The sequence below is a fragment of the Nuphar pumila genome, chromosome 17 (assembly GCF_984573655.1).
Source record: "Nuphar pumila chromosome 17, dmNupPumi1.hap1.1, whole genome shotgun sequence".
NCBI lineage: Eukaryota > Viridiplantae > Streptophyta > Magnoliopsida > Nymphaeales > Nymphaeaceae > Nuphar > Nuphar pumila.
This window is the reverse complement of record NC_143265.1, coordinates 3055967-3070807: the sequence shown is the minus strand read 5'-3', so window position 1 is coordinate 3070807 and position 14841 is coordinate 3055967. Positions and strand designations below refer to the sequence as shown.

The 14841-nt window shown below is 36.9% G+C and overlaps 1 protein-coding gene across 1 annotated transcript; it reads right to left on the bottom strand.

Moving 5' to 3' along the window:
- Nucleotides 1-803: 803 nt before the first annotated feature.
- On the bottom strand, nucleotides 804-9548 carry LOC149811370 (protein LAX PANICLE 2-like). Its single transcript, XM_089993862.1, has 4 exons — nucleotides 8911-9548; nucleotides 8764-8814; nucleotides 8482-8554; nucleotides 804-1152 (listed from the first exon to the last, which is right to left on the bottom strand). Exons 1-4 carry the CDS (start codon nucleotides 9546-9548, stop codon nucleotides 976-978), a joined length of 939 nt encoding a protein of 312 aa, XP_089849988.1. The 3' UTR covers nucleotides 804-975.
- Between the last annotated feature and the right edge of the window lie 5293 nt (nucleotides 9549-14841).

Here is a 14841-nt window from a genome sequence, read left to right as displayed (position 1 = left end):
CTTAAAGTGGCAGAGTCATGGACCATGTAGTAAATTAGAGAGTAGGCAACTACTTTGAAACCCTAAGTTGGATTTTTAAGCCCTATATTCCTTAGATACCATAATTCTGATAATCAGTCATGCCATTGAATTCTTAAGCTAATGAAACATACAGTATTGGTTTTTTTTTCTAACATGCAGTAATAGTTAGTAATGCAGAAGTTCCGAAAATAGGGTTACTTAATGGCCTGCCTCTCTAAGTGGTAAAACATTAGGTCTGAGGACACAACCACCCAGCCTTACACGTCCCAACCATGATAAGGCAATAGCATCCCCCATGCACCAACAGGGTACAATCCTGGGCCTTCAACTTCACACAGGACCCCGCTGTCCACATGTGCAACCATCTGGATGGTTGGTAATGTGGAAGTTAAAAAAAGATACCACATTGTCATGAAAATGATGAACTAGTATTCCCATAAATCTATACTTTGGGCAAGTTTAGCCCAATCACAGGATATTTACTTTTTAATATACTTTAGAAACTGAATCTCATTTGAACAATTATCTTAAAACAATCAAACATAAAACTTTTTTTACACAACCTTAAAAGCAAACCTCACGAAAAGTGAGTTAGCAGTGTGTTTAACCCCAAATTACCTAAAAAAAATGAGTTGACACATTACCCAAAAGTGAGATTTAGAAAGTGAATCTGGCTTTCATGGGTCTCCTTTTAAAAAAAAAAAATACTCTTAAAATTAAATCCGAGAACACATCCTAACCATCATAAACCATGGAATTAAATTAGGTAAAGAAAGAGAAAACAAAAGAAAGAATATCAAGCCGGGATAATATGGCTTGGACATACATGAGGTTGCAACCTAACTGGGGCCCACTGGCATCTCCAAGCTATACTATGAATTAGCAAAAAAAAAAACAGGAGAAAATGGAGACTTGAAGAAACATAACTAATTTACAGCATTAATTCACTTTTAGCTAGTCTATGCATGCACTTCTAGCATAGTTTAGTATCATGACATGGTCTGTGGTTGGGGAGTCGGAAAGTGATATCATTGGTTCAATCCATTGCTCCCTGGCACACCATATGACATCCCGAACATGCTGCAGTGTCAAGGAGGGGAGAACCCTCTGCCCTCGGCACCTGATTTCCACCTGGAGAGAGAGAGCACCATAATTCTTAGTAAACACCATGCTTTTTTGGACACCTTACAAAGAAAGAAAAAATAAATAAATAAAATGCAGAGGTAATTGCAGATGAAGGTTGATCACTCGAGCTTGTACTATCAGAAAAAGGCCTATACTTTATATATATATATATATATATATATATAGAGAGAGAGAGAGAGAGAGAATAATTATTAATAAGACATACTTTTTTACACCACCTTGAATGACAAAAGAGGAGCACAGCTAATTGGAAAAAGGTGATATATATAAAGAGAGAAATGGGTCCTTGCTAAACTCATTTGATGCTAAACCGCGTGCTAAATGGATTTTTCAGCTTCTCCAATGCTTTTTATGTGGTTCCGGCCCTATAAATGTATTGGGCATGGTCAATTTACTAAGAATCAACACCTGCATCATGTGTTTTGGATGAAAAAAATGATGTTTGGAGCCTCAAAAATTTACAAAGATTTTGGATAGTTGATTTTTTGAACTTTATAAAAAACCACCCATGTGTTGAAATCAAATGCTTCAAAAGTTGATCCCTATAAAATCAAGTACATAGATCATATCTGTACAGTCAAAATTTAAAAATAAAATGAAAAAAGCCTGAAAAACCTATTTAGCATGTGGTTTAGCACCAAATGGTTTAGCACTGACCCATTACTATATATATATATATATATATATATATATATATATATATATATATATATATATATATATATATATATATATTGGAGAATGAAAACCTCCCCAATGGAAACCCTCCCAAACCTCTCCAATGAAATTATTTTGATATTCTTTTTAAAATTTCAACCGTAAAGATGTGTTCAGTGTGATTGATTTACTATAGTCGATGATTAGATCATGAATTTTGGATAAAAAAATGGTATTTGTTGCCTCAAAATTTTATGAAAATTGTACATAGTTGATTTTTAAACTTATAAAAACCTATCCATGCAACGGAATCAAAAGCTCCAAGAACTGATTCCTATAAAAACAAATATGTAGATCACATGTGTACTGTCAGAATTTTGAAAAAAAATACTAAAAGTCTAATAAAACGTCCATTAAAGAGGTTTGGGAGGGTTTTTCATAGGAGAGGTTTAGGGAGGTTTTCATTTCCCTATATATATATATATATATATATATATATATATATATATATATATATATATATATATATATATATATATATATATATGCAAAAGTTTTTTTTTAGAACAATAAAATAAAAAATAAAAAGGCATAATAATATATTAACAAAATTGGTATTAATAACAATACAAAAGAAGTGATGATGATCATGATATTGATTGATGATAAGCATGTTGATGATAGAAATGTATGGGAAGGATCAGTCTACCCTTTCAAATAAATTTCAGCCTTTCCCCACTAAAGGATAAACTTGGATAAATTTCAGCCTTTCAAATAAATAAATTGCAATTCTAAATGTGACAAGATCTCCCGTGAGGGAAAAGAAGATCTAGGCCGTTGAAATAGAAAAGTATGGAGCAGATTATGGCACACACATCAAGAAATTTGGACGTTTGTAAAGGCCAGCTTTGCATGAGTTTATGCTGAATTTTTTTCAGTCTGCATCATTATCCCAGTAAGGCCATCACATGAATCATTATCACCATGAGTGTACGAGATTGCTCAATGGCACCAAATGAAGGAGCCAATGGGCTAGTGAGCAAAATGAGTCTTAACCCTTTGACCAAACCAACCAAATATGGTCCAAGCCCAGTTCAGGAATCAGCCAGAAACCGGTCGGCTCAGCTCCAAGGACAATTGGGTCTGTATATAGAACCTAACCAGGGTTTTAATAAGCCTATCTGATTTGTGGTTAGCCATATCATCTACATCAAGCACTTTGTGCAGCTGAAAAATGCTGCGCTTGGCAAATCAATTCAATCCACCTTGTTTATCATAAACAAGCAGCACATACAAGCATGCGCGCAAACACACACACATACAAGAAATTATGTGGTGGTTCTTAGATACAAAACATACGGCAGGATACACTCTTGTTTGCAGGATTTAACAAATGTTACATCTAACAGTAAAGACGTGTTTTATATATTTATTGTGGGTGTTTATCACATGTAATATATAATAAGATTCAATCTCTTAGATGGTGGAAAATCGACAGTTAGCAATTCATAACGATGATTATGGTTTAATACCCGTCCTAAACATCATGTTGGTGTCAACTTGAACACATTAAAATAACAAATAGAATATGTTAAATATGATAAAAAAAATCTTTAAAGATTACATCTACGTAAATCGTATGCACCGCCATAATTTATGGTGGTTCAGCAATAGATGAGTGTGTGTATATATAGAGAGAGAGAATCACTAGAATATGAGAACTAATGTGTGAACCATGATTTTCATAAATTTTTTGTCATTTTCTCTTGAATCTAACCGTACAGATCTGATCTGTATCATAAGAACCCGTTCTTGAATCATCCTATTTTGATAGAGATTTTTTTTAAGGCTTTAAACTCAATGGCTCATAATCTTCAGAAACATTCAAGTATTCAAAAATCATATTTTTTCATCACAATCCAATGATTGAATTCTAGCAAATTCACTATGTCTAAGCACATCCACCTGATTGGATTTGCAAAAAAAAAAGAGTTGGAAATGCTCATATTTCTAGTCTTCATATTCTAGTGGTTATATACACATATGTATGTATATGCATAAAAATTTTATGTGCCAATTTCGATATGGTATCACTTTCAACTTGACCAATTGTACTGTACGGTGGGCTTTTCATGGCCTGTGAATGAATATGAATGTGAAAGTGGCCCCTTTTTACGTGATTATATTTTATTACAATGTGAACTGTTCATTTTTTTTTATTTAAATTTTTTAATTTCATTCTAAAGTAAAGGGATGATGAACAATCAATTCATACGGCCAGATTTGTAGTTGGTCATTGCCATTCTCAACCAACAAGTCTCACTTTCCCTCACGTTTTCACCTACCCCATTCCACCAACCCTCTCCCTCTCAGGCTCGTGTTTAGGACCATCAGAGTCATTTTTTGTTGACAGATAAAGCTGGGGTTATACAACCATACCATTGAGATTCGAACTTACAACGCCTCATCACAAGGTGTTGTGCACTAACTGATCCTGTCAAACAAGCGAAGCAGGTTGGTGGTTGGACAACCAGTTATGCAATCATACCGTTGGGATTAACGGCCCAACACAAGGTGATGCGCACTAGCTGCTCCTACCAGACAAGCAGGGCCCGATTGGTATGAACCAGTCATTGCCCATAAGTAAAGTATGGATAGGAGATCAACCGGGTTGGCTCCATCTTCAAAGATGAACTTTTGACTAAAGTCAACGAAAAGCAGAAGTAAAGGTTGGACTAATGAGTTGAGTGCAAAAAAATCGTGTCAGAAAAAGGTGATCAAGTAAACCGTGCCCTAGTAAAGCTTGAGCCTTCATAAGAAATGGTAGTCAATCATGAAAACTTGAGTTGAGCAAGCCAAGCAAGATGAAATGGTGTTGATGGTGGGAAAGGGTTGTGGGCCTTGTGGGGGTGAACTTCTTACGTGTGAAACCCCAAGCCCCAACATATTGGTCTTGCATGTGTCAGTTAAATAAAAAGTAAAAAAAGTAAGGCTGACAGAAATGTTAGGGTTTGAACTTTGGAGGATATTTTTTAAAGAGAAAAACTTGTGAAAAAGAAATTGAAGTGTTTGGTAGATCCTTGAACCAAGGCGTGGTAACCGGCTATGTTTTTGTTCTTTTTGTATTTTTTAATCCTCTTTATCTTTCCTTAGATAACAAGTAAAAGGAAGAGAGAGAGAGAGTGAGACGTCCAACTTCCTAGCGTAAGAAATAATCTCATGCACGTCTACTTCACGTTCTTTTCTCTCTCTTTCTCCCTCATATTTGTTCTTCCTCCTGCAACTTGTTTAATATTATCTTGCATAGAACCCTACTTTAGTCAATATTCCCTCCCCACAGAACACTTTGTCTTTATTCCCCTTATTTCCCGGCCATCCTCTTCAACCCAATACTCATGACTTCCTCCCTTGTTCTGTCCCTTCATGCACTTCATTCACTAACCTAAAACAATCCCCTTTAATACTCCCAAAAGCAAACTGCTGATGGGTGCCTCTCTCCAACTTGGTATAATTAAATCAGTTCCATTATTCCACATGCAATCCTTTCACCAACTTTTCATTATGTGCTATCTGTCAATATCATCCTTCCAGGAGGGTATATCCTTTTCTCTCTCTCTAGTTACTAATATAATATAATATAATATACCAAAGTGCAGCACTTGAGGAATCGATGGGAGTCTAAAATATTCATTTTTAAGGTAAGGCCCTATGTTGGTTGTCCTTGTAAAAAAGAAAAAGGTTAGGTTGTGTTAGGCAAAAGAGTTTGAAGAATACTCTATAAGAGTATAACCATCCTAGGCGTGCAAAAGAAAGAGTTTAAAAAGGAGAGCACACGTGTAATGTACATGCATTGACAATCACACTTTGAGTTATAATTTTAAGTACAGAATTGAGTGTTATCTAGGGCAACATTGTTAGGTCAGAGACGTCTCTAGTCCCAACCACACATCGTGCAAGACAACGTACCATTGTTGCTTCTAGCTAGTAATGCATATTTTTTTTCTATTTTGTTTTTTCTTCGGCATTGACAAATTTGCTTTTTTGATTAAGAGATTTTGATAGTTTAACAAGTACCGTGACGCATGCAATGCCGAAAATTACGTGTGATCTTTGTGGGTTTTGGATGAAAATCTTTTGTAGTTTTTGACAATATATTGTTTACCTACACATGACATTAATGATTGGAGAGAGCATGGCATGGAACAAGAGGAAGATGGTACATATTTCTTCCAACAGTCAGAACCAAAAGGTGCCAAAATTTTGCTCCAAATTGTCAGCGTTTGCACCCACAATTGAAACTCCAACTACCCCTTGCAATTGAAGTATGCAACACAGTTGATCCTAAATAAGGGAACTACCAACAGTCACAAATCTCATTATCAGGATTTTCTCGGCAAAGGAAAATCTCGCGTTACATAAAAAAAATCTCAAAAAGATTCAAGAAAGTGTATATAAATTTTAAATATATATAAAGATTGTGATAATATAGTAAAAAAAAATGTGATTTCCAAATAGGCAATGTTTTCAAAATAGATCATGATTTTTTTAAATATTACATTTTTCAAGATTATATCGGTTTTTTAAAACATCATAAGAAAATGATTAGATCTTTGAAAAAAATAGCTTATATTTGTGACTATGGAATTACCTAATGGTGAGAAGGAAGACTCATAAACCTGCTAGCAGTATGAAAATACTAACAATATGATGGCAGCAGAATCCATCTTAAAGTAACAGATTCAATTTCACACCACAAACCAATTCATACAAACACGTTTTTTTTCTCATCCACAACTATGCACTTTTAAACTTTTTTTGTTTGCACTCTTAAACTTACATAGGAGTATAGTAAGTCCCTAAAAACCTAATAGACTATATTGGTTTCTATCATGCATGAAGGAATTAACTCAAGAATATTGACTCCTTGAAGTTCAAAGAGTGAGGATTTTAGTCCAGGTTTTGAAGGTAGAGAATATAGAATTACCATGGATGATTCAAATTCAAACATGGGGAGTGCTACTTTTTTTTTTAAGAAAGAAAAATAATACTTGTGTTGGTGGGAGTTGATAGAATAAACATGTGAACACGAAAACCTGATCAAGATATCTCACGCTTTCCATCAAAGAATTTAGGTAGAATGAATGCCGTGAAGAAAAGATACGAAATGTGGTTTAATAGAGGTCAGCAAAAACCAGCTTGACAAATTAATAAGCAAGGAGAACATCTTGAGTATGAAGAAAATATATAGTTGTTACAAACGTGAAGGGAGATATCTAGGGAAAGAAAAACCTTGCAAACTATGTCAGCCCCCTTTCTATTTAACTTTATCAAATTTCCAAATCAAAGGTTCACTTAGCCATTGTTGAAGAAAGTACTTAACCTGCCAAAATCAAAATGTTAGAAATTCCTAATCTCTAATTGGTACCAATGACTTCTTGAATGGGGATACATTTGTGTCAAAGGAAGCATTATGCAATATGTAAGATCTTGTCAACCAAATATTGGTAATACTTTTTTTTCTAGGGCAATTGAAAATCCTATAATGGCGGTAGCACAGTGGTAGACCTCTGATTGGTAAAACCCATGAGGCCACCCTGCACATAAGGGGAGTACACCCAGCTTCAACCTTGCAGTAGGAAAGGAAAAGAAAAGAAAAAGATGGGTAACTACCATAGTGTTCAAACTCCCCACCTGATTATGCCTGTAAATAAGAAATATAGTGAATAGCAGATCCCCTTCTCTAGTTAATACAATACAGACAAGGCAGGTTTTACTTCTTTGACACAAACTACTCACTCAAAAATTTGATCAGTGGCAATGACAAAGCAGGTGAAACTAAACACCCTTGAGACTTTGAGGATGATTTAAGGCCAACTTATGAAACTGTAGTATGTACTAATGATAAGTCATTGTGTAACCAAAACATTACCTACAGAATACAGATGACTTGGTTCTTAAGTACCGGTGAGATGTCCCGTCATTATTTTGAACTCTAATCGGCCAACTCGCCTTGTCTTTCCTGGCAAGTTAAAAATCTCGTCCGGCAGATCATGCATGATGCAAAAGAACCAAAAAAAGAAAAAAATACTCGACTTCAATACAATATTAAACCCTTCTACTGTTATTTGTCATTAATCCACCATGATTAAAACCTTCATTAAGGGTTCCTAAATGATATCAAGCAATTCAACGAACCCTACATTTATCCTATGTTATTTTATATCAAACTGCAATTCACTTTTTCCTCTACTTTTTACGTATTAACTTCTATTGCATACTCTTTATGCCAAAAAGTAATCACAGCATTTCTTTTAAAGATTAGATGTTGAATAAAAAAATCACATCCTTAAGGACTCGATTCCAATAATCAACAGCATTAATTTCCATGCTGATTGCTGTGCCGTGCACAGTGCAACCGGAGAACCACCAAAATTGGGCATCTTCAAGGATGGGTATCTTTTGCATCCACGATGAGAAGGCAACAAATACAAGAAAACCAACATAACCCAAATAACTCCTAGTTCATGTTAAACCACACTATAAATAAACTAAAGCAATATTACCATCATTCATCATTTCGTATTCCATGCTAAAGTGCTCTACCAACATGCTCAAAGAAGGAAAAACTCCTGAACCAGTAGTTGAAACTATAAATACCTCTGATTCGCTATTCAACCGAAGCTTGTTAGCCAAGTACTTCATGATCAAAAGGATGGTCATCTTCCCATCTCTGAAAAAACACAAGAGAAATACATCAACAAATATATTAATGTTTAGAAAAACTGATATTACTAAACCCCAAAAGCGAATTTCTCTCTTTTTGAAGAGCCGTTACAATGATAACCACCGTCCACAGATGCACTTTTTTTTATGGTAACAAAACCCAAAAAAGCAAAACAAAATTTACAGTAAATCACACAAACCAAACAAGAACCATACTTAATTCTGAGGTAGCTCTTCTGTACTTGAGGCAAAGCCAAGTCCTTTATTCTGCAATGAAGTAAAGCATAATGTTAACAATACGAAAGCTTTCAATCAATAGGAAATACAGGGAAAGATAGATGAAACATGGTTGGTTGCACCCACTGGTTCTGTTCAGGCTCAAGAACGAACCAAAGGCCGGAATTTGGCCGAGATGGCGCGTCCACAATCTTCATCACGCTTGAGCTCGGACTTGGCTTTGCGGCCACCGGAGAACACGATGCGTTCCACGGGCTTGAAGAATACGGTATCTGCCGGAAGTTCCAAAGATATTCCGGCTGCCGGAACCCGAATCCGGCGATCCCGTCGACGGCACGGGGGTGCAAGAAGAAGGGTGGTGGGTAAACCGGGAAGCCGGGGATGTGAACGGGGGTAGGCTCGGTCGGTTTCTCCGAGAGGAGATCGAGCTCGACCAAGTTGCGGTGAGCCGGCTCGGTTTCTTGCGGCGGCACCAGCCCACCTCGCTTATCCTGGCCGAAACCCAACTGGAGCCAATTCTCCTTGTCGGAGAAGGGTCTGGAGCAAGAGCCTGGTTCGTTGTTTCTGCTTGTCGAGAGGGAGTCCTGCTCGGCTTCCATGTGATCGATGGTCAGATCGGAGGCTACGCAATTGGTGTTGTGGCTGTTGTAGAGGGAGAGATCGTGAGCACAATTCTGAGCGGTTTTTAAGGGAAGGCTCGCGCCAACTTGGCGAGAGAGCTCGTCGAGTTGCAAAGGTGCGCGTGGGGATGGAACCATGGTCATCTCCACAGGCAAAAGAGAGACTCTTCTTCTTCTTCTTCTTCTTCTTCTTCTTCTTCTTCTTCTTCTTCTTCTTCTTCTTCTTCTTCTTCTTTTGATGGGATTTTTTCTTGGTGGTGCTGGTGGTCTTGGCTGTGTTTCGGCTCTTGAAGGTCAGAAAGGATAGAGGTTGCCATGGATGGCCGGAGGCGAGTCAGCGGAAGAAGGTTGGCCGGTGGGTTCCATTGCTGCGTCTCGAAGAAGGGTGAGAAGAAGATGCGAGGGAGTGTTTCATGGTTGGCTCCTTCGATACCAACAAACAGCAGGCTCTGTGATTTCGCTTTCCATCATTCCTCTGGTTTGAAGGCTCCTGTTTTTTTTTTCAAGGCAAGCTGGGTTAGGCAGACCCCTACCAGGACAACAGCCGCCCCATGTAGAAGAGGGATTCGATCCCGGGCCTTCAGCTTGACATAAGACCCCGCTTACCACATGGGATACCACTTCGGTGGTGGTTTGAAGGCTTTTGGTTATACGAGAGAGCAAGAAAATGTGAATTGAATTTACTAAAATGGCCTTTGCTTCTAAAAATGAAATTTTAATTATGAGTTCTTAATTATCATAATAAACTATGTTTGGCCCCTTTGGGTTGTGTTCTTGATATCATCATTGATCATGATCGTTAGGCTGTGTCACATCTACAGAACACTAGAAGATCCAGTGATCGGGCGTGACTGCTGAACAAGATACTCGAGCCCATGGTTAGGGCACCTAAGGCTGGGTGGTTGTATCCTCAACTCCGAGTTTTAAGAACTTGTTTTACTAGTCTTCGAACATACTCGCGGTCCCTAAAACCGTTCATATATTTAGAAACTCATAGAAAACGTCTTTAATAATGTCTGTGGCACGCAAAAGGTGTGGAGGATTGTAAGGACGACACACCTAGCAGCAGAGATCACTTAGTAGGCTTCCCTCGCAGATAGTAAACCCTGAGTGAGTGCTCTAGTATTCAAAGAACACCCACCCAGCAAGCCACGGGTTTGATCCCAAGAAGAATCGATCATAGGCAAGATGAGGTGATCATGCCTTCGTCTATTTATATAGGGTAGGTATTGTGAGTCTTTTTTTTTTAGATAATCAAGCTGGGTTTAGCTAGGCAGACCCCTACCGATACAATCAAGTTGGGGAGGGCATGGTATTGTGAGTCATGTTCCTCTATTCATTTCTATTGGTATGTGTTAAAGATGTAGAATTTATGAGTAGTTACTAAGTTGTGGTATATAGACATCATGGACAAGTTGTATAATGCGTAAGCACAACATCATAATTTATTATGAAATTGGAATTGTATTTTTTTTCTTTTTTGAATGAAATGAAATTGGATTGTAACGCTCAAAATTTATGTAATGCATGCTCTTTGTCATTGTTGAATGCATAAAATTATGATGGTTTTAAAATATCTGTGTAGGTATATTTGAATTATGAGTTATCCTACGGTTGGTATATCAGGCATTAATCGGGTTAAGTTTTGTAAGGAAGGAATTGCTTGCACAATGCTTAGAGAAGAAATTCGCAATTGAGGTGCTGCCTAGAATAGTCAAGTCAATGAGTTATCATTTGCTCCAGTTAAGTTGACCACCAAAACCAGATTAGGAACAATATTTCTTTTCAAGAAATCACTCCAAAAGAAAAGTATTTGCTTTATTCATTATCCGATGCACCTATATATCCAGCTGAACAGTTGACAAAGATAAGATCAGCCAACTTTTTTTATTTTATTATAAGCATTAAAATTATATATGACCGAAGATAATGTAATTACATAATGCACCTTAACCACAGCATGGGTCAATGGTTCTTTGGTGGTGGGTTTAGAAGCATGAGGATAGAAGGATAATTGTACTGACCCTCGTGCCCCAGCATGAAAATTCATGTCCAAAGTATGGGGCAGAAAACCATGTGCACCCCACCCCCCCCCTGTGGACGTACGGAAAGATGCAGATGTTAGGGAGAAGGGAGGGAGAGAAAGGGTCAGAGAGAGGAAAGGAGGGAGAATAAAAAATGTCAAACTCATTACCATTCTCTCTCCTGCACACTCTGTTCTGTCGCTTCCTTTTCTTAATTCCCTTTTGTACATGAGACTACACATTTACCCCTCTCTCAATCTCTAGGCTAACATGAGTTTTATTGAATTGTCATGCAAGCATCACCAGTGCATGTTTTCTTTCTTTTAAATTATTTGCCACCAACCTTGCACTAAAAGGAATGTCAATACCTAAGCATAGCCCTACTTAAATATAAAAATTTAGCAAACCAGGCTCACACAAACCTTTCATATGGAGTATCTCATCAGCTGAAGTATCCTTGGAATAATATGACAGCCATACAAAGTAAAATGGCCTTTGCGAGGAACTTAAGGCATTCCCCTCTTCTCACACATCAACCTGCTTTCATCATACGAATTTTAAATAGATGTTCTATTTAACAATTCAAATTAGAATAAGCCCACTTGCTCAATGTCAAATGTATTCATTCAATCCTCTCTCTCTCCCTATATATATATATATATATATATATATATATATATATATATATATATATATATATATATATATATATACCAAAACTGCAAGCTGTACCAACTAAATATAACTGGCATAGATGCATTCAACACCTTTTGTTCGCTAAAGGATCATAGATTGGGTTGTCTTTGGGAAAGGATAAAACATGTTTCATTGTTCACATGATTCAAAACTCATTTTCTACCAAACAAACTATGTAAATCAATAAATCATATTTGTGGGATGTGATTTTGAAATATATATATGAAGAATTTCTACTCAATAGTTTCTTATCTTCATTAGTACCAAATATTTGATATATTTATGTTTGTGTGGGAACGAGGGACTCTTTTCAGTCTTCTTCCCTGAAAAGCTGACCAATCACTCGAGTTCTCTTTATTTTGACTCCATAAAAGCTCTCTCCTGCTCATCGAAAAAAAAAAGCGCCCTTTCCCTCTCAAAAAAAAAAACTCTTTTTTCAATTATAACAGAGATCGAAGCAAGAAAAAGGCGTTCTTATTTGTGACAAAACAGTAGGAAGAAAAAAGCGTTTCGAAACGTCCGTTGGTTGAATGGCCTTCATCGTAAAACACCAAATCTCGTTGGCTTTTGAGAGATTTTTTCTTTTTTTCAAACTTTCAACCAACAGAGCACGCACCATCGAATTGGATCCCCAAGGCCTACCCTTAACGAAAGCAACGGGTGATAGTGGTGACAACCAATATCTTTGCTCCTTTGCCTCTCACAATCAACATCCTTATCCTACACGTTCCCTAACTCAAGGCTGCAGCCTTCACGTTTACCCCCCTTCTCTCTCTCTCTCTCTCTCTCTCTCTCTCTATATATATATATATATATATATATATATATATATAGTCACTTTAATATCAGAACTCAAAATATGAGAACCAATGTGTGAATCACTATTTTCATGGATTTTTTGTTCTTTCTCTTGAATCTAACCATTCATTAACATGCTTGATTTTATAAGAACCCGCTCCTGAATCATCCTATTTTGATGCATAAACAAGATTTTACTTTAAAATCAATGATTCATAATCTTCATAAATATTCAAGCATTCAAAACTCCAAAATACACGATGGCACGGTTGATTCCTAGCAAATTCACAATGCCAAATATAGTCACTTTAATATGAGAACTAATGCCTGAATCACTATTTTCATGATTTTTTTTTCTTTCTCTTGAACCTAACCATTCGTTAACATGCTTGGTTTTATAAGAATCTGCTCTTGAATCATCCGATTTTGATGCATAAACGAGAATTTTCTTTAAAATCAATGATTTAATCTTCATAAATATTCAAGCATTCAAAAATGGTAGTTTTTCATCCAAAGTACACGATGGCATGGTTGATTTCTAGCAAATTCGCAATGCCAAGCACATCCACATGGTTGGATTTGCAAAAAAAATACTGAAAATGCTTATATTTTTAGTTCTCATATTCTAGTGACTATATATATATATATATTCTCATAAGACATGTCCATAATACCGTAAGAAGACAGACTTTCTAGTGTTATTAAAAATGAAAATTGTTATTCAATAGTGTTGGTACAACCCTAAAGGACGTGCTAACTATTTTTGTTCAAACAAACCGTGCCTTGTGTGTGCTCATACCTTTATGCCCTATGTTAAGAGAAACAAGGATATATCATTATGAAAATTGCTCACGAAATTTCTTATTTTTTTTTCTCAAAAAAATAAGAAAATCTTCCGGACTAGATCAAGGACTATGGAAGCAGTTGATAAGAGTCCAAATAACCATGATGGCATTGACTTCATGCTTGCAATATTAGTAGCGAACCCTTGAATTCGGGGCCTTTTGCTCTGTCCTTGGCCTAAATATTAGGAGATGACCTCAATTAATCGAAAAGTATGTGGAGAGAGAGAGCATGCAACCTCCTGCTTAATTCATGACCAATGACAGCTCGAGCAGGCGTGGTGCGTACTGATTGGTTGGTGAAGGAATCTTTAGCTTCGTTACAAGGAAACCCATTTTTCCATCGGATCCCATCATTTGAAATAGGATGGGTTCCATCCTACATAAAATCTTAGCCATCCAATCAACTTCTAGATGGTTCTCCTGGATTGCTATGATTGAATGTAGGATGAACCCATCCTATTTCAAATGATGGGATCCGGATCTGTGTTTTTTAATGGGAGGGGACTTTTCAAATTGTATGCATGTCACCATTAAGAGAAAGTGGAGCCTCTATCCTTCCCTTCCCCACTATACTTGAAGAAAGAGAGATCCACTTTATCCCCTATCGTCTATTGTTGTCATCGTACCATCATCTTCACCATCATTGTTCAAAATGCCAAGATGAGTGAAGAGAACACCCACTAATGGATTTCAAGGTTAGGCATTGGCTTTTTCACCATTAGCTAGTTAGATTTGTGCCCCCTTACACATATGTAAGATAACGTGTGTACTCAAATGGGGGCACACGTGTTTGGCATGAGCACACACTCGAAGACCACTAGGGCAAAAGGGTGCAAGTTAATGCCCTAAGACTAATTGGGGTCGTGACCTCGTAAAAAAAACAAAGATATGATAATAATTAATAAATCTTTCCCATCAAAAATAGCTCGACGAATGAGTGTGTGAGCGATTCATGCATATAAAGATTTTGTAGGATGTTTTTAAAAAGGACATCTCGGATTGTCCACCTCAATAGAACAGAGAAAGTCTTGTTCGGACTCTCCATGACAATTCCTTTACCCATACCATCTGCTG

What these genes read in the sequence shown, in the direction of transcription:
- LOC149811370 (XM_089993862.1), bottom strand. Translation starts at nt 9,548, where the DNA reads ATGACCATGGTTCCATCCCCACGCGCACCTTTGCAACTCGACGAGCTC. An exon ending in AAGAGCTACCTCAGAATTAA is followed by an intron (nt 8,555 to 8,763) that starts GTATGGTTCTTG and finishes GTGTTTTTTCAG; the next exon opens with AGATGGGAAGATGACCATCC. An exon ending in GGTTGAATAGCGAATCAGAG is followed by an intron (nt 1,153 to 8,481) that starts GTATTTATAGTT and finishes CTCTCTCTCCAG; the next exon opens with GTGGAAATCAGGTGCCGAGG.